General features: G+C 42.8%; 1 protein-coding gene across 2 annotated transcripts in view; it reads right to left on the bottom strand.

Annotated features, from left to right (window-relative positions):
• Window positions 1-25640, bottom strand: part of LOC135198457 (uncharacterized) — a 236539-nt gene that overhangs the window by 173710 nt on the left and 37189 nt on the right. For both annotated transcript variants that reach the window (XM_064226023.1, XM_064226032.1), the window contains exons 3-4: window positions 8218-8495; window positions 7735-7903 (exon numbers count right to left, since the gene is read on the bottom strand). In XM_064226023.1, coding sequence (XP_064082093.1) covers window positions 7735-7903; window positions 8218-8495 — 447 coding nt within the window. The remainder of the gene's footprint in view (window positions 1-7734; window positions 7904-8217; window positions 8496-25640) is intronic.

Genomic DNA, 25640 nt, shown 5'->3' with positions numbered 1-25640 from the left:
GGCACTAACATTTTGGGATAATGGGTGGGGTGATTTTAATGAATTTCTCTCAAAATTAAACACATTAGTGCCCAGCATCAAATTTAAAGTTGAATGGGAAACAGACAACAAAATTCCTTTTCTTGATGTTTTAATAATCAGAGACACGACAGAATACAAATTACCATATACAGAAAACCCAATGTTCTCACTTTCATATATTCACTACTTTAGCTACCACGACATTACTATCAAGATAGGCGTAGCTAGCAACCTATTCTTAAGAGCCTTACGAATTTGTTCCCCAGATTTTCCTGGAAAAAGAATTTGAACTAATTCGGAAGCAACTTTCGTCTTTAAAGTATCCTGACCATATAATTGAGAAAGCAATTCAAAAAGCAAACAAAACGTAATTTTCTACCGACCCCCTAAAGACAAGACCAGAGACACACCCAACAATAAAATAAAAAATTCCTCACCTGGAGACGATTAAAAGAGTAACGCACACCCTTGGGAAAATCCAAAACCCTTTGGCATTTACCTACCCAAACACCTTAGCCAAATCCCTGATTAACGTCCAACAAAAGACATCTCCCAAGGACTCTGGGGTCTATGAGATCCCATGCCAAGACTGTGACCAATCTTACATCGGATTTACAGGGAAATCACTTCCCCAGAGATTAATACAACACAAACGGTCAGTTAGGTGGTATGGACAACAGAACTCGGCTATTTTCAACCATATAAATGAACATAACCATAGAATAAACGGAATTTGTCATGTGTAATTTATAGCAGCAACTGGCCGGTACAAGAGTCAAATGATGGAATCGGCCTTAATAAAAGAGAAGCAGGTAATGAACATCTCAAAAGGGGCATGGATCTCAGATGTCGTCGACGAAGTCTTCATTCAACCAACGCTTAAGAAGATTAAAGGATGATTATCAGCGGGGGTGACCTAAATTGGCTTACTTGTGGACGGATCTCTTGGTATAAATACCACCTTTTCTGTAAACTTTTCTCATTCATATACCTGGAAGAGAGAGACAGCAGTCTCTGAAATATAGTACTTTTCTCTCTACATTTTGGTGTTTTATGGGCTCCTTTTATTAGATATAGATATTATAATAATAATAAAATAAATAGTATAATAAAATATAGCTTAATATTTATATTTAAAAGTATATTATATATTTAATAAACTATATATAATAGTATACTATATATATGTATATGTGTATGTATATATATATATATATATATATATATATATATATATATATATATATATATATATATATATACATATCTCTCTCTCTCTCTCTCTCTCTCTCTCTCTCTCTCTCTCTATATATATATATATATATATATATATATATATATATATATATATATATATATATACATATATATATATATATATATATACAGTAGACCCTTGACTCACGAACGCATTGACCCACGTACAACTCGATCCCCGACCAAAATTATAGGTAAAATTTCACCCTTGACTTACGAACTAACTTTGAGATACGAACAAAAAAAAAAATGCGGAAAATAAAAATTCTGTTTGGGTCATGAACTAATTTTGAGACATGAACATTTGAAAAATGCTGGAAATTTCTGGAAAATAACAATTCACTTTGTTTCACAAACTAATTTTTAGACACAAACATTTGAAAAATGCGCGAAATCGCCCAGCACACGTGAGAGCGTTTGAGTTGCCATGGGACCAGCCATCCTCCAGCCGCCCACGCACGGCGTCACCCACGCATCGCTCTTTGTCTCATCTCATTGTGTACAAGACGTTCGTCAATTCGCTTAGCATTTTTTGCGCTAAAACTTGTGATTTTCTTCATAATGGGCCCTAAGAAAGTGAAGAGTGGTGGTGAAAGTAAGAAAGTGAAGAGTGATGGTGAGAAGAGGGTGCAGAGGAAGATAACCATTGAAATAAAGAAAGAAATTACAGGGGGTCCTCGAGTTACGACGTTGATCCGTTCTTACGATGCATCGTAACACGATTTTCAGCGTAAGTCGGAACATTGAAAAATACCACATGATTTAATGTAAATACCTATCAATAACAACGAGAGAACAATTCCTTACCTTTATTAGTTTGATTGGCTTGCACACTGGAGAGGAAGCTGCGGTGCTGGAGAGACTGGGGGAGGTTAGTGAAGAGAAAAAGAACCTCCAGAAGTTGCTGGAGATGCACCAATAACCTTTCCATTTCAATTATTAGACCACTACGCTGCTTAGTTATCACTGTCGCTTTCATAGGAGCAGATCCTTTCACATGTTCAACGATGCGCTCTTTATCTTTGATAATGGTAGCAACGGTCGAACGGCTAAGGCCAAGCGAGCGGCCAATGTTTGTTGGCGTTTCTCCCTTCTCAGATCGCTTTATAATGTCCACTTTAATTTCCATGGTGATGGCCTTTCTTTTCTTCGATGCACTACCATCAGAAGAGTCTGCCTTGCGCTTGGGAGCCATAACAAAGAGCAAAAAGTTACAAAAACGATACAACACGAGGGAGAGAGAGGCAGTGTAAACAACCAAAATGGCGTATGGGCGAGGAATGAGCGTAGCGAAGCGACGCCGTCCTCTCCCCCACAAAGCGTATTCTTCCGCCGTGCGCCTGGAACTAGTTCGCGTTTGTTTACGTTGCTTACGACGCTAAACCGCGTAAGACGGAACGACGCAAAATATTATTTTTTATATTTTTATGGGGGCGCGTTCGTAACCACGAAACATCGTAAGTCGAGACCAGCGTAACCCGAGGACTTACTGTATAGAAAAGTTTGAACGTGGTGTTCGCGTGACCGATATCGCAAGTGAGTACAAGATGGCCAAGTCGACAATTTCGACAATTTTGAAAAACAAGGATGCCATTAAAGAAGCAAATGTTGCGAAGGGAGTGACAGTACTAACCAAGATGAGATCGCAAACCCCTCGAAGAGGCAGAAAAAATAATTTTGAAGTGGGTACATGAGAAACAGATGGCAGGTGATAGTGTAAACGAGCCGATCATCTGCGAGAAAGCTCGGCAAGTGTATCAGAGTTTGCTGAAGGAAACTCCTTCTACTAGTGCCACGCCAGATGATTTTAAGGCTAGTAAAGGGTGGTTTGATAACTTCAAGAAGAGAACTGGAATTCACTCTGTAATTAGGCATGGTGAGGCTGCTAGCGCAGACAAGGCTGCTGCTGAGGCATTCGTGACTGAGTTTGCCGAGTTCGTGGAGGCCGAAGGATACGTCGCTCAACAGATTTTCAATTGTGATGAAACGGGCCTCTTCTGGAAGAAGATGCCAACAGGACATTTATCACCCAAGAAGAGAAGGCGCTCCCAGGCCACAAGCCAATGAAGGATAGGCTTACGCTTTTGTTATGCTCAAACGCAAGTGGCGACTTGAAACTAAAGCCGCTACTTGTCTACCATTCAAATAACCCGCGTGCCTTTAAGCAGCACAACGTAAATAAGGCCAGACTGCCTGTAATGTGGAGGGCCAATACAAAAGCATGGGTGACACGGAACTTGTTTATGGAGTGGATTGATGAAGTGTTTGCGCCGACCGTGAGTCAGTACCATAACAGAGAACAAGCTACCCCTGCGGTGCCTTCTGATCATGGATAATGCCCCGGCACACCCTTCGTACTTGGCTGACTGCAGTGAACATGACTTCATTCAGTTTCAAGTTCCTTCCACCCAACACGACCTCTGTTCTCCAGCCCATGGACCAACAAGTCATTAGCAATTTTAAGAAATTATATACGAAGGCGCTCTTCTCCAGATGCTTCCGTGTAACTGAAGAGACAAAATTTAACCTTAAAAGAATTTTGGAAGAAGCACTTTAATGTTTTTCACTGCATAACCCTCATTGATAACGCATGGACTGAAGTTACGTACCGCACATTAAATTCTGCGTGGCGGAAACTTTGGCCCCAGTGCGTAACTGTCCGTGACTTTGAGGGCTTCGATGCAGAGATTGTGCAAGAAATTGTGTCCATGGGCAACAGTATGGGTCTACAAGTCAACGACGAAGATGTTGAAGAATTGGTCGCTGAACATTCAGAAGATTTGACTGCGGACGAACTTGTTCAACTCCACAAAGAGCAGCAGGAGCAACTTGCTCGGGAGCAATCAACTGACGAAGAGGAGGCTGGGGAGGAAGTTACAGATGTCAGCAGTGATGTGATAAAAGCCGCATTGGAAAAGTGGAATGATGTCCAGTGCTTCCTTGAATTGTATCATCCGGACAAAATTGTTACGAACAGGATCGTGAATATGCTCAATGAAAATTTAATGAGCCATTTCAGAAAAGTTATGCAAGGAAGGAAAAGGCAACAGACATTGGATAAGTTTGTGATTAAACGTTCACCAAAAAAACCTAGAAGAGTTGAATCTCCGGAACGAGATCTCCCCGACCTGGATGGGGGAGGGTCTCCTTCCGCACAATAACCTCCTCCCCACCCACCACCCTCCTCTTCTCTTGTCCGTCAAGCCAGAAGTCTCGCCAGTCATAGTAAGTGTTCACTTTACAAACGTTTTTATAGTGTTAGTTTACCATTTTAAATTATATTATTAGATATATTAAGGTTTTTTACACTGACTTTTACATTATCTGTGTAAAATAAGGCAAAATATACATAATATATATTGGTTCGTAGGGGTCGAGAACCAATTAATATTATTCCCATTAAACCTTATGGGGAAATTAGCTCCGAGTCACGAACAATTTCGAACACGACCAAGGTCTAGGAACGGATTGTGTTCGTGAGTCAAGGGTCTACTGTATATACATACATACATATAAGCAAATTCCACAGGAATATGATAGTCAGAAATCCAAGCCCTTTCGTCTTTACTAAGACATTGTCAAGGAGCAAATGAAATACAATTGTAGAGAAAGGTCTCAGGTACACAATAAGATCAAGAATACCAGATGGTTAATGGTCAAAAGGGTAAAAATTAAAAGAGATAATCCAGGATTATCAGATATCACACAGTCACAAACCTAAACAGATTGACCCTAACCGAAATTACAGTTTCTTTACAGTCCAAAACATGTAAAAACTGAATATATTAATTTTATTGCTTATATTTATCTACAACTTTTTTCATTATGAAAGCATCAAGTTTAAATAAACCAAGACTTAAATTTAGAACATTTTTATTATTTGACTTGATGAAACAAGATTCAATGATAATCCTTTTAACAAGATTCAATGATATTCCTTTTAACTGTGTCATTACATGGAATTAAGGCTCTTGCTTGACTCCAGTTAATAAGATGGTCTAAATCTCTCATATGTACGAATAATGCATTCGATATTTGCCCAGTTCTCACAGAATATTGATGTTGTTTGAGACGTTGTGAAAGAGATTTACCGGTTTGTCCGTAATAGACTTTATCACACTTTTTGCAAGGAATTTCATATATGCAGCCTGGAAGATCTTTAGGAGAATTTTTGATTACTGAACTCTTTACATTAATATTACTGAAAACAACATTTATGTTAAAAAGCTTTAAAATTCTAGGAATATCTAAAAACCTTTCATTATAGGGTAATTTTAGAATGTTATGCTTACTAAATTCAAGTTTGTCATTAGTTGAATAAAATGTTTTTCTAGCTCTTTTCCATGCCACATCTACAAAGGTCCTTGGGTATTTAAGTTTCATTGCAATATCATAAATAGTTTTAATTTCAGCGACAATAAACTGCGGGCTACAGACGCGTAAAGCCCTTAAGAACATCCCAGAAAAAAACAGAGAATTTAACATTTTGATGGTGATTGGAGTAGTAATGAACAAAAGAGGCAATGTTAGTTGATTTTCCTGTGGAATTCGCTTATTCATGAAGTCACGTGCATCTACTGTGATTTTTTAAGTATATATATATATATATATATATAATATATATACTTAAAAATCCATATATATATATATATATATATATATATATATATAAGTATATATATATATATATATATATATAGGTATATATATATATGGATTTTCTCTCGGGAACTTTTCCTTGCACTATTCGCGGAAAATTCGCACATTCGCGGTATTTTTCTATGGAAAGAAATATTCCCAAACAAATTCCTGTTATTTTTTTTATCAATTTCATTATAAAATGCTCTTTTTGTGACAAAAATATCAAAAAATAAAGTATGAAAATTTTTAGTGGTTTTTCTTGAGTTTTAGCTAACAAAATAGGCTGTTTCTAGCATTTTTATAGGGGTTCCAAACATTCGTGAGTTCTATCTATTCACAGGTGTGTGTGTGTGTGTGTCTGGTACGCATCCCCGCGAATACGGGGGGGAATACTGTATGTTTACATATATATATATATATATATATATATAGTATATATTATATATATATATATATATATTATATATATATATATATATATATATATATATATATATATTTGTATATTTTCGTAAGCAAAAAAACCAAAAAATTCTAGTGATATTCAATCAATTACTTTCATTTTGCAACAAATTGGAATTCTCTAGCAAAATATTTTGATTTATGGTGAACTTTTGAAAAAAACTTTTTCCTTCCCTCCGCGCGCAGTATCTCAGCCGCAAATCTCAGAAATGCTAGTCACTTTGTCGTAATTTTTGCACAGTTTTATATTAGCCATTTCAGTTTTATATATGAAAATGTGTGCAATTTCATGTAAATAAAACAAAAAATAACTCATGGTTGTAGCTTTTATCATTGTTGAAAAATTTGCATAAATATCCCGATAAATAGATAGAAGAGAGAGAGAGAGAGAGAGAGAGAGAGAGAGAGAGAGAGAGAGAGAGAGAGAGAGAGAGAGAGAGAGAGAGAGTCGTTGGGTTGTTTGTAATTATTGGGACTAATTGAGAGTTTAAATGTTCTCATGTGTTTGATGTGTCGTGCTCATGTTTGGTGTTGCTGTATGGTAGTGTGTAAGTGCGTGTGTGTTTTTCTGAAGTGTGAGAGTGAGCGAGCTGTTGAGAGAGAGAGAGAGAGAGAGAGAGAGAGAGAGAGAGAGAGAGAGAGAGAGAGAGAGAGAGCATAAGTGATGGATGGACAGTTAGCGATGGTTTGCTTGTTGGGGTATCGTTTTGGGTTGTCTGCTGGTGGTTGCCAAGTCCGTTTTGGATCAGTGTCTGTACTGGACAGACATTTTTTGGCAGCAGTCTTGGATATTATTGATGGTCAGTTGTAGTATTGTGTTGTGTTTCTGGACTGAATTGTTGTTTGATTTGCTGTTGCATACTTGACCTCTACAATTAGAGCAAATTGTCTGAGAGTCATAAGGAAACTTTGTCATCTGCATACAGCAACCTTTACTGTCAAAACAATGCCGCAAGGCTACCATAAGCAAATACATCACCAAAAGTTCTGAGAAGGCAAACAAAATTTCAAAAAACCAAGCTGCTCTGATGAACACCATGCTGACAGTATCAGTGGCAGCAACAAATTAAGCGGTTAGCACAGTTGTTCCTCTTCCCTGCCACGTAAATGCGCGTGGCTAGTCCCTTATAAAAACAAAAAAATTGCTTCAGTGAATTTGGAAAATTCAAGCTGCCATAGAGTAGAAACTCAACTAAGTAATTATTAGGTAAGTTACATAAAATTGCTTGCTTAATGCAAATATTTCTGACATGAAAATTGTAATGATGAACCATTACTTACTATTAATGTACTAATGGAGAATGAACAAAAGAACATAGAACTTTAAATTCAATTTGATTTACTAACTCTTACCTGAATTATCTTGTCAGATATTTGAGCAAATTTGTAGCATGACTGTGATATGACTGTGGCCTGATTTTCCGCAAACATATCACGTTGAGCAATGGTTGCCAACCTTATGCTTAATTCTACCAAGCTGTTCTTCAAGCAATCATACTGTTCCACACCAGCAAAAGGTTGCCTGAAATACAAGAGCAATAATTTTTCTTTCCCATTAATACTGAACAAATATAACATAACAATACATTCAAAACAAATGAAACAATATCATTTTAAGGATCAAACTATAACATTTGTCCATGAAAAGTCAAAGACAAAAACTAAACAACCTTACGTCCAATGGAAAGTTTAGGGAATAAAGCCAATCAAAAATAACTGACACATGCTAGTAGTGACCCTTATCAAGACTGTTATCATGCTACTTTATCTTCTTTTCATGCCATAATAACCTGCATTAACTGCCTTTGTAAAATATAGTCTGAAACTCTCTCTCACCTATTTAACCATGACACTAGCCCCTTCACCGATGCCAAAACATCCGACACCCCAGCGATGATAGCTGTTGATACTCTTTCCTGCTTTTTCTTTTCTTTTTCTCCATTATGATCAATCCTATTATCATTGTCATCATCTCCATCTTCGTCTTCTCCTGCACTTCCACATCCACCATTCCTGTTCGACGTAACAATTCGCAACTCGTTATAGATGCTTCTGGCTTTGGAACTCAAGCGAAGGGCCAAGAACTGTACATTCTCCTGATATAGCTGATAATGCTGAAAAAGAAAAATTATGTAAGTAAAATGCAAATACATATAGTACAGTACAGCATAACAATTAGGCAAAAAGGAATGTAAAATCACACAGTCATGATTGTCCCTACCTCTCATGAACACTTATCTTTCACACTTGATAAAGGTGTTGAAAGGCATCATTCTAACCCATCCTCTTCTCATGAAAATTATTCAAGGGTGACTGAAGGTCTTGAATTCAGTTGTGTAACAAATAAACAAATATTTGAGGAGGAGAAATAGACAAGAACTATTGGTGGCAAGAGACTCAACAAACCACTAAGGGATTCAGAGCCGATGAAACACGATTTTTCAGCAACACCTTTTTATCACGTCATCGGATAGATAAGGGTGAAAGTTAGCAAAAGTAAATTTTATAACCATACCTAATTTTTGCAAGTATTACTTAGTACCTGAGTTCGATACATGCAGTCCCTGGTTATCGGCGAGGTGCTGATAAACGAAAACTGCCATCAACCAAAAATTGGTGATTAATGGCGCTTATGGCACCGATAACCAGTTATGTATTGGCACCTCTATTAGGTATGTTATGGTGTCATAACTATTATCGGCACCTTACGGCGCTGATAACCGGAACTTGGCGGTTTATGGCGCCATAAATTGCTGATTTAGCGTCATAAAACCAGATCGCCATTAACAGAGTCCACCAATAACTGGGGACTGCCAATAGTTTTGATACTTATAGAGAAAATGAAATCGCCGAAGCTGGAACCAAGAAAATCACAGAAAAGGATCCAAAAACCATTCTTGACGTAAACATAATATGATGTAATGAAGTTCAGCCCATCAACCAAGTCACTAACAGTCTAGGCTTTAACAAATTTGATAATGGCCAGCAGGATATGGAACTGTCCCCATGGTTGAAACACTCATCTCTGGCGGCAGCAAATAGAATGCTACAGTATAGAAACCTGAGGTAAAACAAAATATTGTCTTTGTATTCCCGCCTTGAATAGTTGTAGATCTAACAAATGAGTTATAGACTGGTTCACAGTGTAGATCTAACAAAAGAGTTATAGACTGGTTCATAATGTGGATGAATTACATAATTTAATTGTTTAATTATTTGTATAAATATTTGTAAAGTAGAAACAGTACGAATATCAAAAATACAAGAATTTCAAGCTGACAAGAGAAAGGGAAGGTCTAATTATTTCCACCCTAAAATCGCCCATGCAGGTGGGGCACTGTCTACCTCCTTATTGCATCAGCAAGCAGGTGAATTGCCATGACAAGCAGGTACCTCTGAGATACGCCATAGCTTAAGTAGTTAGCCCAGGTGGGAGGCAACTTCACCCAATTGGGTAGACCTTGTTTCTTTTGATTTCTCTTGGCTTTGGTCCTAACAATTGCTGTGAAAATTGTGATGAAACCTCCACAAAATAATAATAATTATTACAATACTAATAATAAAATACACTCGATGACAAAGCAATGGCTACTGCGTCATGAGTGGGTGCAGCTAAAGAAGCGAGCTCTAAATGTGATCAGAATAGGCCAGCTCAATATCGGGTCTATGACAAAAAGAGGAAGAGTTGGCTGAGTTGATGAGGATAAAGAGAGTGGATATTTAGTGTGTGCAGGAAACTCAAGGGAAGGGTAGTAAAACCAAAGAGCTGGGGGATAGCTACAAGCTAATCTATAGTGGAGCAAATGAGCAAGGTAGGAATGGCGTTGGTGTAGTGCTGTCAGGGGAAATGAAGAATGCAGTAACGAAAGTGAGTAGAAAGAATGACCGCATTATGAAAGTGAAGATATGTTATGGAGGTGAAACAATATACATCATTAGTGCTTATGCTCCACAAGTGGGCTGCACAGAGGAAGAAAGCTGTTTTTGGAACGAAATGAATGAGACAACTCAAGAACAGGAAGAGCAGGAGAGGATGGTAGTGGGGCAGATTTTAATGGACATGTCAGAAATGAAAAAGATGCAATTGAACATGTGCATAGAGGACATGGGACTGGTGAGAGAAAACCAGAATGAGAGAGTATAGTAGACTTTGCCAAGTCTTTTGATATGCCAATAGTGAACAAATTCTTCAAAAAGAAGAGGGAGCACTTGATAACATACAGGAGTGGCAGTAGATGCGCACAAATAGATTTACCTTCTTTACAATAGGTCAAGACTGGTGGAAGTTTTGCAGGTGACCACTTGGCCCTCCAACATAGACTCCTTTGTATGGATTTGAAGATGAAAAGGGAAAGGAAAACGAAAATGAATGGGGTAAAGAATATCAAGTGGTATAAATTGTTAGGGAGGGATAATGATAAGAAGAGAGTTTAGAAGAGTGCTGGGAGAGGTTGATCTGGGAATTGAAGGAGTGGTAGAATGGTGGAGGCATAATGCATCAGTGATTAGAAGACATGGAAAGGAGAGACTGGGGGAAACATATTGAATAGTATGGGAGGAAAAGGAGAGCTGGTGGTGGGGGAAGGAGGTGGGGGAAGTGGTAAAGGGTAAAAGGGAGGCAAAGAAGAGATTTGAAGAGCCACAGTTGGAGGAGGACAGAGAAAGATTAAGAGAAAGAAACAAAGAAGTAAAAAGGGTGGTAGCTCAAGCTAAGGCAAGGGCATATGAAGAGGTTTATAATGAACTGGAAACCAAGGAAGGGTTGAGTAAGATGCTCAAACTGTCAATGTCAAAAGTAAGAAATACAAGAATGAAGGACATCACCCATATTAAGCAAATGAAAGATAGGAATGGTACGGTCATAAAAAAGGAAGACAGCCTGAAAGAGTATTTCGAGCAACTGCTAAATGAAGAAAATGAAAGACTTGTAAGAGAAGGTGGACAAGTAAATATGGGAGTGGTAATGGGGATCTCTAGGGATGAAGTGATACGAGACTTAAAAAGAATGAGGAATAGGAAGGCAACAGGACCCCGACTTGATCCCAGTCAAAGTTTGGAAAGCCTTAAGAGAGGAAGGTAAAGGTGATGTCCAGGAATGCAGTAATTATACAGATATCCACTGAAAAACAAGACCTGCATCTGGTATTCACAGACCTTGAAAAGGCGTATGACAGAGTGCCAGGGCAAGAAATATGGGGATGATTGAGGGAGAAGATGGTGCTGGAAAAGTAGTCAGAATTATTCAGGAGATGTACAGGAATGTGCATACTAAAGTGAGAAGCAGTGTTGGAGAGACAGATGGATTTGAGATGGGAGTTGGATTGCACCAGGGGTCAGCACTTAGCCCATTCATCTTCAACATCATGATGAATGTAATGACCAAGGATGTTAGAGTGGAAGTTCCATGGTGCATATTATATGCAGATGACACTGTGTTGTGTTTAGAGAGGAGTGAGGAGTTGGAGGGGAGGTTGGAGAGGTGGAGAACAGCACTTGAGGAGAGAAGAATGATAATAAGCAGATCAAAAACCATAACAGGACTAGTTCCAGTTATCAGGGCCATAAGGTGCCTTATGGCGCCATAACATACCTAACAGAGGTGTCATAATGGTGCTTATGGCACCATAAATCGCAGACTTTCAGTTAATGGCGGTTTTCACTTTTCAGCACCCCCTCGGGAACGGTACCCCGCCGATAACCGGGGACTGCCTGTATTACTGAGGACAGTGGAAATGTACATAAGAGGATCAACAAAAGTAGTTGAAATATAAAAGAAAATACAGGAGGGAAGGCTTCAATGGTCTGGATACCTGTTACAAAGAGAGTAACATCATGTTGGAAGATATACTACGGAAATGGAAGTGCGGGGTAGAAGGAAGAAGGGAAGACCAAGAAAGAGATGGCATGATTGTGTAGGGGAAGATTTGTTATGGAAAGGTATTGACGAGAACGATGCACAGGACACAAAACAATGGAGACTCATTCACAACGGTTAAAGCTGGGAAGAAGACGACAATAATAATAAAATTATTAAGAATGATAATGCAGTCAAGGGGACGATGACAAATCCTGCTTGCTGTCATTGATATTGCTGAAGCTTAGGATGGGTACATATATCAATTAATGAAAGGTACTAATACCAATTAGTAAATATGTCATCGGCAAATGGGCAGAGCCTCAGTGACGAGACTTTTCCCCCAATTGTAAACTTCTCTTCACTGTGGGTGGAGACTCATGACATCATTTAAGTAGGGCTATAAAATACACACTTGCCAACTTTCAAAATTTATCCAATGGTTTGAATAAAGGTGTTGCCAAAAACCATTTCATCAGCTCTGAACCCCTTAGTAATTATAATTTTTAATGAAGTGTTACATCATCATTATGAGTTAGCTTAACATGGCCAGAGATTCATATTTCTAGACTCAAAGGCTTACCAAAAGGATTGCACTTAACCTTCTAAGATTCCAATGACCCCCAAATCATATCATCCATATTCCAAAATAGGAAAATATGACAATTGTTACAGGTTTCTTTGATTTTTATATGCAATAATTGACACAAACAGCAATACTATATACATATTAATGGTTAGGAATTTCTCACTTGTTTTCAAGGTAAAATCACAGTTTATTAAAAGTAAATTGTATTTTTCCTAACTATACAAACCTGAGGTTCTTTACATTAAGAATTACCTTCAGCGGAGCTGGAAAATGGCCACTAATCTCCGGTAGGCAGAAATACCCATTTGCTCTGATATAAGCATTAAAGTTTGCCTTTCAGCCCAAGTTTCAGATTGAGGGGTGGCATGAGGTGGCCTAATGTGTCAGGGACCTCGGGTTTGTATACAGTGGGGCCACAGTATTTGCGTTCTCTGGATTTGCGGACTCAAGCATTCGCGGAGTTCTCTCTGGAACATATCCCCCATTATTTGCAGGAAATTTGCCTATTTGCAGTATTTTTCTATGATAAATATCCACAAATTCCTGTATTTTTTATCAATTTCTTCATAAAATGCACTTTTTGTGATAAAACTATTAAAATCAGGTATAATAATTATTCATGAGTTTTCCTCGAGTTTTAACTAACAAAATACCCTATTTTAAGCATTTTCATAGGGGTTCCAACTATTCACAGGTTCTTCACCAATCCCAGAGTGAGATGAGATGTAGTCTGAGAGAAAAATCTCTGTCTGATGATTCTTGCAAGGGTATGAGCAGAGCACGAGAAAGGAACCCTAAACAAGAGTCAAATGACAGCCAGAGACCTGGGGTCTAAGTGATGGCAAGACAGAGAAAAGTTTCTCATCAGTAGTTGAATCTCGACTGAGGAGAAACAATACTACTTCATGTAAAAGACTAGGCCGAATGTGGACCTACATCTTTCACAACTGAATTGGAGAGAAGCAACTCTCATGACTGAAGATGGCTCCAATCCCTGGAATGTTACAGAGAACTGAAAGAGTTATCCACCTATTTTTGTTGCTACCTGGCAAGAAAGCCTATGTTTGCAAGGCAAGCTGGACAGTCCTTTAGCCATGAAGACACATGGATTATACTACCTGAGGAACCACTTGTGTCACTGACACTGAAGGTTGGGTCAGAGAGGAACTCCTCTTGTTACCTTGGAAGCAGAGCTAGCAGGTCGGGGGACAGGCGAAGTCTTCCATCATTTATTTGCAATTCGGGGAGAACAATGTTTGTTGAACACCTTATGAATTGGAAAAAATGCAAGACAAAACTGTCCAGTTTGTCTGAAAAAGTCATTCTGATTCATTGAAGTGGCTCATGGGATCAGGTGCAATAAAGCAAAAGACCTACAGACTTCAGTTGTACCAGGCAGTAGCAAAAGACCTACAGACTTCAGTTGTACCAGGCAGTAAACGAGCAGTAAATGAGAAGATGATGGGGTGTCTTCTGAGACATATCTCTGATGATTCTCGCAAGAATGTGTGCAGAGCAAGAGAAAGGAACCCTAAAAGAGTCAAATGCTATCCAGAGACCTTGGGTCTCTGGATAGCAAGACAGAGAGGTTTCTCATTAATAGTTAACCCTCAACTGAGGAGAAACAATACTAAGACGAACAATCTCTCCGTGAGGAAAGCAGTACTCTGACCATCACTCGAATCCAGAGGTTGAGTTGCCTGCCAATACATTTCATCTGGAAATGTGTTTGGCTGATAGTGCTACTGAGTACACTACAGTTACATTTGAGCACCTGCATATTAACTGAAACAGTGGGAAATGAAACCCTCTAATTTGGTGATACATGTCACTACTGCGGTGTTGTTGCTTCACAACACCACTGGGTGCCTCAAAATCAAAATCTTGAAGCTCTCAGTAGGCCCAAAATGGTGCCTTGAATTTCAGGATGTTTATGAGAAGGTACTTATCGCCTCAGTCGCACGCTTGAAGACAATGGTCCTACAGGGATGCTCCTATTACTCAGTCTGTGCATTTGATAACAGACGCATGTCGCGAGGAGAATATACAAGCATATTCAAAGGTTCCAGTTGATTGAGCACCGGCCTAACTCCTTCCTCATCATTACACGGGAAAGGTGAAAATTCAATGGAAGAAGGCCGAGACCCAGAAGAAAGTGAGTACTTCTCGTGAAGAACAACTACTACTGGGTCTCTACTATATCGTTATCAAGTCCAGAGACTCAGCAGACAACTCTTCTTCCAAGTACCAGCAGTAAGAGATTGCCTGTTACAAGGGTTCTTTTCTATGTCCTCCCTTCTGCCTTCTCCCTGATGGGAAAGAAGGTTAAAAGAGAAACTATGTGCACCCTAGAAGAAGAGAAAGAAGGCGGCTGGCTATTTCACAATCATTCTTCAAAGCCTGAGACTTCTTAGGCCTTGCCCGGATGAAATGGCAGATGCCTTGGCATGTTCCTTGACTACCAAGGTATCCATTACTCTCTAAGAGAAAGGCAGAACCAAATAAAGGTCCATTCCTAAGGGTCAAGATGACTTGGGGACTTACAAAACTAGAGCTCTAAATTATGACGTCCTTTTTCTTAGCATTAGATTTACCCACTTGTTGCAGACTGGTGCTGGGTTGGGAAATCTCACAGGGAGGGAAACTACAATCTGCAGTTGGCAAAGGACCCCTCCAAGGTAAAGAATCACTCCTGTGGCGAGATAGCTTGATTGGGAGTCTCAAATCTCCAAATGAACTCCTTGTCCAAAGAAAATCAAGGAATACGGCACCCCTACGAAAACCCTTGTCTCTTAGGTAAGAGCAAGGACCTTGAGTAGTGAAGATTATTCACAGGGGAAGCTGCGGTCCTATTCCAAGATCAATGTGCTAAAGAATCAGCTCAACGATTCGTGCTAAATGAAAACCGAGACTTGACCGGACCCCTGCTAGATCACAGTTCACCAATTGCAAATTCAGTACTTTGCAGTTTTTTCTGTGAAACATATCCCCAAATATGTCCCAGGGAAATTCACTACTTTATGGATTTTTTTATAGAGCAATATTTACGAATTACAGTATTTTTATTTTTGTAACTGAATATGATATTGTTATGATACAATAAAGTTTGTTCATACTTACCTGGCAGATATATATATTCATAGTGCCCACCCACCTCCCCTCAGGAGACAGTGGCACTAGAAAATCAGAATAGAAAATGGGAATGGTTCCTGATACCCGCCTCCCAGCGGCGGGAATGGGTACTAACCACCTGGCCTCCCACTGCGTGTGTCGTAAGTTTTGAAATTCTGTCGGACTTCAGAGAATACAGCTATATATATATCTGCCAGGTAAGTATGAACAAACTTTATTGTATCATAACAATATCATTTTGTTCATGAGACTTACCTGTCAGATATATATATAGCTGAATCCCACCATTGGAGGTGGGAAGAGACAGAATAGGATTTAGGAAAGAAATTACATGTAGATGATTGACACCTTGGTTCCTTACCTGTTAGCATAGCTGACTTCGTGATTACTGTCACCCAAGTCTGCGTCTGCTTTACTAGAGTCTCCAGCGAGGTAGTGACCTGTATAGCTGGTGAGTTCTAGATGATCTGTCAACGGGGGCGTGACCACAATGCGACTAGACCATATTGACCATACTATGAGGGCAAAGAAGCAAAAAACCACCACCTGACCAAATCTATCATAAATTAATCCCACATAACTTAGGCTAAAGAATGGGAAGTCCGCCTCTGGCGGCGACCCAACAACCATAAACAAATACAATAAAATTAAAAACTCTCCAAACCATTTTCTAAAGGATAGGATGAGTGCTACTTCCTGCCCCCAAGATTGTATCCGCGGAAACGTATGGTCCAAGCGAACAGCAGTTCTCATATGTTGTCTCCACATCCTGTAGGTAGTGTGAAGCGAACAAAGAGTTGCTTTGCCAAAAGGTGGCGCCCAGGATGTTACTGAGTGCCATATTCCTTGAATGAGCCTCTTTGATGGTGTCTCTCAAGAAGAATGCCAGAGCATTCTTAGACATAGGTAAGTCTGGCCTTCTTACAGATCACAACAAATTGCTCGAAGGACCTCGACATTCCTTCGTCTTATGCAAATAAAATTTGAGAGCCCTGACAGGGCACAGGACTCTCTCTGGCTCTTGTCCAACAATTTCAGCCATACCCTTGATCTCAAAGCAGCTCCTGGGCCAAGGGTTAGACGGGTTTTCGTTCTTGGCTAAGAACGTCGGGCTCAAGGAACAAACAAGCCTACATGCTTGCTGATGGCTTGAATTTCACTAACTCTCTTCGCCGTCGCCAGCGCAGTTAGGAAAACAGCCTTTCTGGCAACATCCCTTAGAGTTGCAGCATGGAGAGGTTCGAACGGACTGGACGTCAGGAACTTCAAGACCACGTCCAAATTCCAGGAAGGTAGCTTAGGCTGAGCCACCTTCGTGGTCTCAAAAGACCTTAAGAGATCGTGAAGGTCCTTGTTGTTAGCTAGGTCCAGACCTCTATGTCTAAAAACTGCTGATAACATACTCCTGTACCCTTTTATTGTTGGAACTGCCAACTTTTCATCATTCCTGAAATAGAGGAGGAAGTCGGCTATCTGGTTCACAGAGGTCGTGGTAGAGGAAATGCCCTTCTTCTTACACCAACTCCTGAAAGCGGCCCACTTCGATTGGTACACTGCAAGAGAGGAAGCTCTCCTTGCATTGGCAATAGCCCTTGCCACTGGTCTTGAAAAATCTCTCGCTCTGGCCAACTTCTCGATAGTCTGAACGCAGTCAGACTCAGAGCGGGGAGGTTTTTGTGGTACCTCTCGAAGTGGGGCTGTCTGAGTAGATCGACTCTCAACAGTAGCGTCCTCGGGAAGTCTACTAAGAAGGACATGACCTCTGTGAACCACTCCTTCGCAGGCCAAAGCGGGGCGATCAACGTCATCCTCGTCCCTTCTGATGCTGCAAACTTTCTCATGACTTCTCCCAAGATCTTGAATGGGGGAAAGGCATACACGTCCATCCCTGTCCAATCCCAGAGGAGGGCGTCTACTGCTACTGCTCCTGGATCGAGTACAGGGGAGCAGTATAGAGGAAGTCTCTTCATCCTCGATGTTGCAAATAAGTCCACCAGAGGACTTCCCCATAACCTCCACAGCTCCTGGCATACCTATTAGTGAAGGGTCCATTCGGTTGGAAGCAGTTGCACTTGCCGACTGAGAAGATCTGCACGGACGTTCTCGACTCCTGCCACGAACCTGGTAAGGATCGTTACTTCCCGTGCTTGGGCCCACAACATGATCTCTCTTGCTAGGACGAACAGGGACCGAGAGCGTGTTCCTCCCTGTTTCTTGAGGTAAGCCAGAGCTGTGGTATTGTCCGAGTTGATCTGGACTACTCGGTTTGCAACTTGTTCTTTGAAGAACTGGAGAGCCAAATGAATCGCCGCCAGTTCTTTGAGATTTATGTGCCAGGACACCTGTTCCCCTCTCCAGGTGCCTGACACTTCTTCCCCCCCTAGTGTTGGTCCCCATCCCGAGGTGGACGCGTCGGAAAACAACACTAGGTTGGGGCTCCGAAGCTTGAGAGAAAAACCCTCTGACAGCTTTGCGGGATCGAGCCACCACCTTAAGTGAGCTTTTACTGGATCTGAGATCCTCAAGATCATATCTAGATCCTTCTTGTCCTCCCAGTTCTCCGCACGGAAAAACTGGAGAGGTCTGAGATGCAGTCTCCCCAGGGAAACAAACTTCTCCAGGAGGAAATGGTCCACAGCAGACTCATCCATTCCCTCACCGAGCATGTTTCTTTCCCCAGGAAGGCTGAAACTTTGTCTAAGCCTTGCTGCTGACGTTCCTGGGACGGAAAAGCTCGAAAAGCCACTGAATCCATCTGAATCCCCAGATACACGATGGACTGCGTTGGGATCAGATGGGACTTTTCGAAGTTTACTAGAAGTCCCAGGGACTTCGCCAATTCTAACGTCGTGTGAAGGTCCTCCAGACACCTCGACTTCGATGAGGCTCGAATGAGCCAATCGTCTAAATGCAGAGAGATTCTTATGTTTGAAAGATGAAGCCATCTCGCCACATTCCTCATTAGAATCGTGAAGATCATCAGGGCTGTGTTTAACCCGAAGCAAAGAGCCCTGAACTGAAATACTTTCCCTTTCAGGACAAACCTCAAAATACTTTCCCTTTCAGGACAAACCTCAGGTACTTCACTGACTGAGGATGGACTGGGACGTGAAAATAGGCGTCCTGAAGGTCTAAAGACACCATCCAGTCGCCTGGTCTTAAGGTTCCTAGAACTGACTGAGGCGTCTCCATCTTGAATTTTTGTTTTTCTACAAAAAGGTTCAGCCTGCTGACGTCTAGGACTGGTCTCCATCCTCCCGACTGTTGCGGCACCAGGAACAACCTGTTGTAAAAACCTGGGGATTCCAGGTCTAGGACCTGTTGCACAGCCCTCTTTTCAAGCATTTACTCGAGCAGATCGAACAGAATCTGCTGTTTTTCTCGATGGTAGGAGGGTGACAGATCCCTGGGTGTAGTGCACAGCGGAGGCGGTTTGATGAATGGGATCTTGTATCCTTTCTCGATGACTTCGAGGGACCAGCTGTCTGTCCCTCTCTCTCTCAAGGCTTTCGCAAATGAAAGAAGCCTGGCTCTGACTGGTGTCTGAAGGACTGGCGCATCACTTTTTACCCCTGAGCTTGGAAGGGGCTCTGCCTCTGGGAAGACCTCTTCCTCGAGGAGACGATCTCGAGGAAGCTCCTCCTCGAAAGGGCTTCTGCTTCTTGGAAGCCTGTCCGAGCGTAGAAGCAGAAGGAACTGCAGGACGTCTGGAAGACTGGGCCAGGAGGTCTTGAGTAGCCTTCTCCTGCAGGCTGACGGCTAGATCCTTTATCATAGACTGGGGGAAAAGATGGCTCGAAAGAGGGGCGAACAGCAACTCTGCCCTCTGTGAGGGAGAAACAGACTTCGCAATAAAGTTACAAAACAAAGCTCTCTTCTTCAAGAGCCCTGTACAAAAGTGTGAAGCCAGCTCCTGTGAACCATCCCTGACAGCCTTGTCCATACACGCCAAAACGCTGGACAGCTCCCCCAGACTAATCGAGTCCGGACTCCGCGGCTGTAAATCCAGGACTCCTAAACACCAGTCCAAAAAGTTGAACACTTCCATTGTCCTAAACAGTCCTTTTAGATGGTGGTCCAATTCAAAAGTAGTCCAGGACACCTTCGCTGATGAAAGGAGAGACCTCCTTGGGGCGTCTACAATGCTGGCAAAGTCTCCCTGAGAAGAGGAAGGAACTCTCAGTCCAACGTCCTCTCCTGTCTCATACCAAATCCCTGCTTTACCACTGAGTCTCGACGGGGGCAGGGCAAAGGAAGCCTTGCCTTGGGCCTTCCTCAAATCCATCCAGTCATGGACCTTCTTGAAGGCTCTCTTCGTAGAAAGGGAAGTCTTCATTTTCACGAAACCCGGAGTTCTGCTGGTTTTGGAAGAGGCTAACTGTGAAGGAGGAGAGCGAGGGGCTGAGGGTTGAAACTTGTCTCCAAACAGATCACGAAGAAGGCGGCCCAAGACCTGGTAGTCTGAGGAAGAGGACGACGTAGAAGGCTGCTCTTCATCTGCGGCCTCCGTCGAATTGCCTAACTCTCCCTCTTCCACGGGAGCAACAGACGAATCCACAGAAGTGAGAGGTCTAAGACCTTTAGGCCCAACTCTCAAAAGGGACCTCCGTTGCGAAGACGAACTCTCCGCACAAGGCTGGACGTCTTTTACAAGAGCCTCTGAAGCGTCCTGAAGATCTGCAAAGGAGGCGTCCTGACGAGCGTCTTGCAGAGTGTCCTGACGAGCGTCCTGGCGTTGGCGAGCGTCCTGACGAGTGTCCTGGCGTTGGCGAGCGTCCTGACGAGCGTCCTGGCGTTGGCAAGCGTCCTGACGAGCGTCCTGGCGAGCATCGATATGAGCGTCCTGACGAGCAGAACAAAGAGCGTCCCGACGAGCGTCCTGGGGAGCGTCCTGACGAGCAGAACGACGTGCGTCCCGACAGGCGTCCTGACAAACGTCTTGACGAGCTTCCTGACGAAAAGCAGCAGCCAGAGAAGTGTCAAGTCGAGCAGCTAGAGGAGCGTCCTGCCTAGCAGCATGCAGAGCGTCAAGAAGGGGCGCGAGAGGGGCGTCTTGACGAGAAGCTAGACGATCCCGGCTGCGATGAGCCTTATGGTCTACTTCTCTCTCGACAGAGGAGAGTCTGAATAGACGCTCATCGCACCCTCTAGACAAGCGCTCGGGTGCCGAACAAAATCTAGAGGGCGACGAAGCAGGAGAAAGAGACAAACAAGGAGAAGGAGAGGGGGACTGCTCGGACCTCTTGATAGGCAGCCTCGAGTCCTTCCTACGTCGACGTGGCTCTGCCTCTTTCTCAGCAATCAGCGAAGCAAGCTGTTGCTGCATCACAAGGAGCATCTTCTTGGTAGGAGAAGACTCCTTCTCAGGGGAAGGGCTGATCCTGTGAGAAGACGAGGGGACGCCTTCTTCCTTCTCACAGGAAAAGCTACAGCTCTCTCCCTGGAGCGACTGGGGCGCTCAACAGCGTCATCCTCCAATGACGTCCTGGTCCTCTTCTGCGGAGGAAAAGCGTCAAAACTCTCTGGAGAAGACCGCAAAACATCTGGAGAAAAAGGACGTGAAGCATCCTCCTCTCTGAAGCTTCTCTTCAAAGGGCGAGAGTCCTTCCAAGAGCTCCCCCGGGGGACGCTTCGGAGGACGAGAAGCAATCCCTAAGGATATGCGCACGAGCACAATCCTTGGCAGCCTGGGAAGCGTCAACAGGTCCTGCCGAAGGGACGCCAGATCGGTGGGGAGCCCCCGTAACCCTCCTTTGGCTTTCGACTTTCCACTCCCTGAGTCCTGGGAGTCCGACAGAGGTCCAGGCCTAGAGGCATTAGAGGGCCGATCTGACGCCCCCTCCACAACACTAGGGGCACTATCACTGCACTTCACTGCACCACTTTCTAAGGCGAGCACTTTGGATTCCAAGTTACAAAGGGATTCCAAAATCACAGAAAGGGCATTACCCTCCGCAGACACAATCTCAGGGACCGAAGGCAACACCACAGGGTTAGGGGTAGCAAAGTCTACAGGAGGGTTAGAAGGAGAAACATTACTGCCCTGACGTCTACTGCCTGATACGCTCCTGGAGGAAGACCTCCTGATCCTGTCACGCTCTAACTTGCGCACGTAGGACTCATACGTCTTCCAACCTGAATCAGACAAACTCTCTCACTCCTTACATCGATCATTTACCAAACACACATGACCTCTACAGCTCGTGCATACAGTGTGGGGATCTACCGAAGCCTTCGGTAGCCTCACCTTACACTCTTCCACACAACATACCCTGAAACTAGCAAAACTAGAACCAGACATCTTTGTTCAAGAAAAATCAAAGCCAAAATCAAAACAGTCCACAATAGCGTGTGCCTAGCCACAAAACCAAAGTCAAAAACCAAAAGACAATCGGAATACTTATGTGACAACTAAGTTTACAAATCCAATGACGGAGGTACTGAAAACAGGTGTTGATAGTACCGGCGACAGAGAAAATCTGAATAGAAACTGGGAATGGTTCCTGATACCCGCCTCCCAGCGGCAGGAATGGGTACTAACCACCTGGCCTCCCACTGCGTGTGTCGTAAGTTTTGAAATTCTGTTGGACTTCAGAGAATACAGCTATATATATATCTGACAGGTAAGTCTCATGAACAAAATTATTTTTTATATTTTTATGGGGGCGCGTTTGTAACCACGAAACAGCATAAGTCGAAACCGGCGTAACCTGAGGACTCCCTGTATACATACATACATATATGTATATATATATGATATTTTTATGATACAATAAAGTTTCATACATACTTACCTGGCAGATATATACTTAGCTATAGCCTCCCCGACAGAAATTCAAATTTCGCGGCACTCGCTACAGGTAGGTCAGGTGATCTACCGCCCTGCTCTGGGTGGCAGGACTAGGAACCATTCCTGTTTTCTATCCGATTTTCTCTTCCACCTGTCTCCTGCGGGGAGGCTGGGTGGGCCATCAATCGTATATATCTGCCAGGTAAGTATGTATGAAACTTTATTGTATCATAACAATATCATTTTCATACATTCAACTTCCCTGTCAGATATATACTTAGCTGATTGACACCCTTTGGCGGAGGGTAAGAGACAGCTAACTACTGAATAGACAGGTAAACAACATATGTTGTAGGTATTTATAGACCTTGGTTCCTACCTGATTAGGTGGAAGACTTTGTGGCTACTGCCTAGGAGTTTGCTTCACCTCAAGAGCCTTAGCGAGATAGTGATCTGTGGCCAAGAGTTCTTGTGGGTCTGTCGATGGGGTCTTATCCGCTTACTCGGCAGAGCCTGACTGGCATTTGTCAATAGGTGCTAATCCACTTATATGACAACACGCCTTATTTAAGGAGCACACAACAGATCCTGATCACCCGATCCTAACACCTGTGTTAGTTCTAATATTGCTAAGAGTTATCCCCTAAACTCTTCACAAACAACCCATAACTCGAAATACACAGTCAATACGCACACACTAAAGTACAACAAAAAAAATTTGTACCCCTCTGATAGTCAGATACCACTTGAGTTCCTTACTGAACCGAAGTGACGGCCGCCTGTGCGACATCTGACACTTCTTCCAGCAGGAAGTCAAGAACGTATCCAACAAGAGGGTTACGTACACAAAAATTAAGGATCGGCGCTTGCTCCAATACCCAGGACCATATCCGCTGACACAAACGGACCTAGAGAAAAACATTTCTCGTACGTTACGCGCACGTCCTTCAAGTAATGAGATGCAAACACCGAGTTGTACCTCCAATATGTTGCTTCCAAGATATTCTTAAGCGACATATTTCTCTGGAAGGCAATAGACGTTGCGATAGCTCTTACTTCATGAGCTCCCACTCTCAAGAGTTTAAAAGAGTCATCTGGGCAGTTCTCATGCGCCTCCGTAATTACGCTTCTTACAAAGAAGGCCAAGGCATTCTTCGACATCGGTCTTTTGGGGTCCTTTACCGAGCACCATAGACCGTGTTGCGAACCCCCCATCTGCTTCTTTCTGTCCAGATAGAATTTAAGCGCTCTGACCGGGCAAAGAGACCTCTCTGCCTCTCTGCCTACTAGGCTAGTCAGGCCCTTTACCCCGAAGCTCCTGGGCCAGGGCTTCAAGGGATTCTCATTCTTTGCAAGAAAAAGAGTCTGGAATGAACAAATAGCAGTCTCTCCTTTGAAGCCCACTCTTGACTCAAGGGCGTGCAGCTCACTGATTCTCTTCGCCGTAGCGAGAGACAAAAGAAATAGGCACTTCCTTGTAATGTCCCGAAAGGAAGCCCTATGAGGTGGTGCGAACCTTTCGGAAGACAGAAATTTTAGGACCCCGTCCAGATTCCAGCTCGGAACTCTAGGTTCTTTTGATTTGGATGTTTCGAAAGAACGAATGAGATCGTGCAAATCTTTATTGTTGGCCAAATCTAGGCCTCTGTTCCTGAAAACGGCCGAGAGCATACTCCTGTATCCTTTGATGGTTGGTACAGAAAGATGCGATTTCTCCTTCAAGAAAAGAAGGAAATCTGCAATCTCGGTCACAGAGGTATTGGAGGAGGACAGCTTCTTCGACGTACACCAACTTCTGAACACCTCCCACTTCGATTGGTATACTCGCATAGTAGATGATCTGCGGGCTCTAGCGATTGCGCTTGCCGCCTTGCGAGAAAACCCTCTCACTCTGACAAGTCTTTCGATAGTCGAAAGGCAGTCAGAGCAAGAGCGGGGAGGTTTTGATGGTACCTCTCGAAGTGGGGTTGTTTGAGCAGATCTGTCCTGTTTGGAAGAGATCTGGGGAAGTCCACCGTCCACTCCATTACCTCTGTGAACCAATCTCGGGCTGGCCAATATGGGGCTATCAGAGTCATCCTTGTCCCCTTCGAGGCCACAAACTTTCTGATCACTTCCCCCAGGATCTTGAATGGGGGAAAGGCGTAAACATCCAGTCCGGACCAATTTAGGAGAAAGGTGTCTACTGCAAAAGCTCTGGGGTTGTCTGCCAGAGAGCAAAAGGTGTCTATCCTCTTGGAGAGGATCGTGGCGAACAGGTCTATTTGAGGCTTCCCCCAAAGAGACCAAAGGATCTGACACACTTCTGAGTGGAGGGTCCATTCTGTGGGAAGGACCTGGAACCTCCTGCTCAGTCTGTCCGCTCTCACGTTCCTCTCCCCTTGGACAAACCTTGTCAGTAGAGTTATATTTCTTTGATCCGCCCAAATAAGAAGGTCTCTTGTCAGTTCGTAGAGAGAGAGCGAGTGAGTTCCTCCTTGTTTTCTTACATAAGCCAGAGCGGTGGTATTGTCGGAGTTTATCTGCACTACCCCGTCTCTGACTATCTGCTCGAAGCCCTTTAGAGCAAGATGAATAGCTAAGAGCTCCTTGCAATTTATGTGCCATGACGCCTGCTCTTCCGACCAGGTGCCTGACACTTCTCTCGATCCTAAGGTTGCACCCCAACCCGTCTCCGACGCGTCTGAATATAATATCAGGTTCGGGTTCCGAACTTCCAGGGACACACCTCTGTTTTCCTCTAGAGGGGGTAACCACCACCTTAAGTGATTTTTCACCTCTACTACAGGAATCGGAAATGTATCGGAGAGCTGTCCTGTCTTCCAATTCCAATTCCTTTTCAGGAAGAACTGTAGAGGACGGAGATGCAGTCTTCCTAGAGGAAAGAACTGTTC

The sequence above is a fragment of the Macrobrachium nipponense genome, chromosome 23 (assembly GCF_015104395.2).
Source record: "Macrobrachium nipponense isolate FS-2020 chromosome 23, ASM1510439v2, whole genome shotgun sequence".
In the NCBI taxonomy this organism is placed as follows: Eukaryota; Metazoa; Arthropoda; class Malacostraca; order Decapoda; family Palaemonidae; genus Macrobrachium; species Macrobrachium nipponense.
This window is presented reverse-complemented; position numbering and strand designations above follow the sequence as displayed.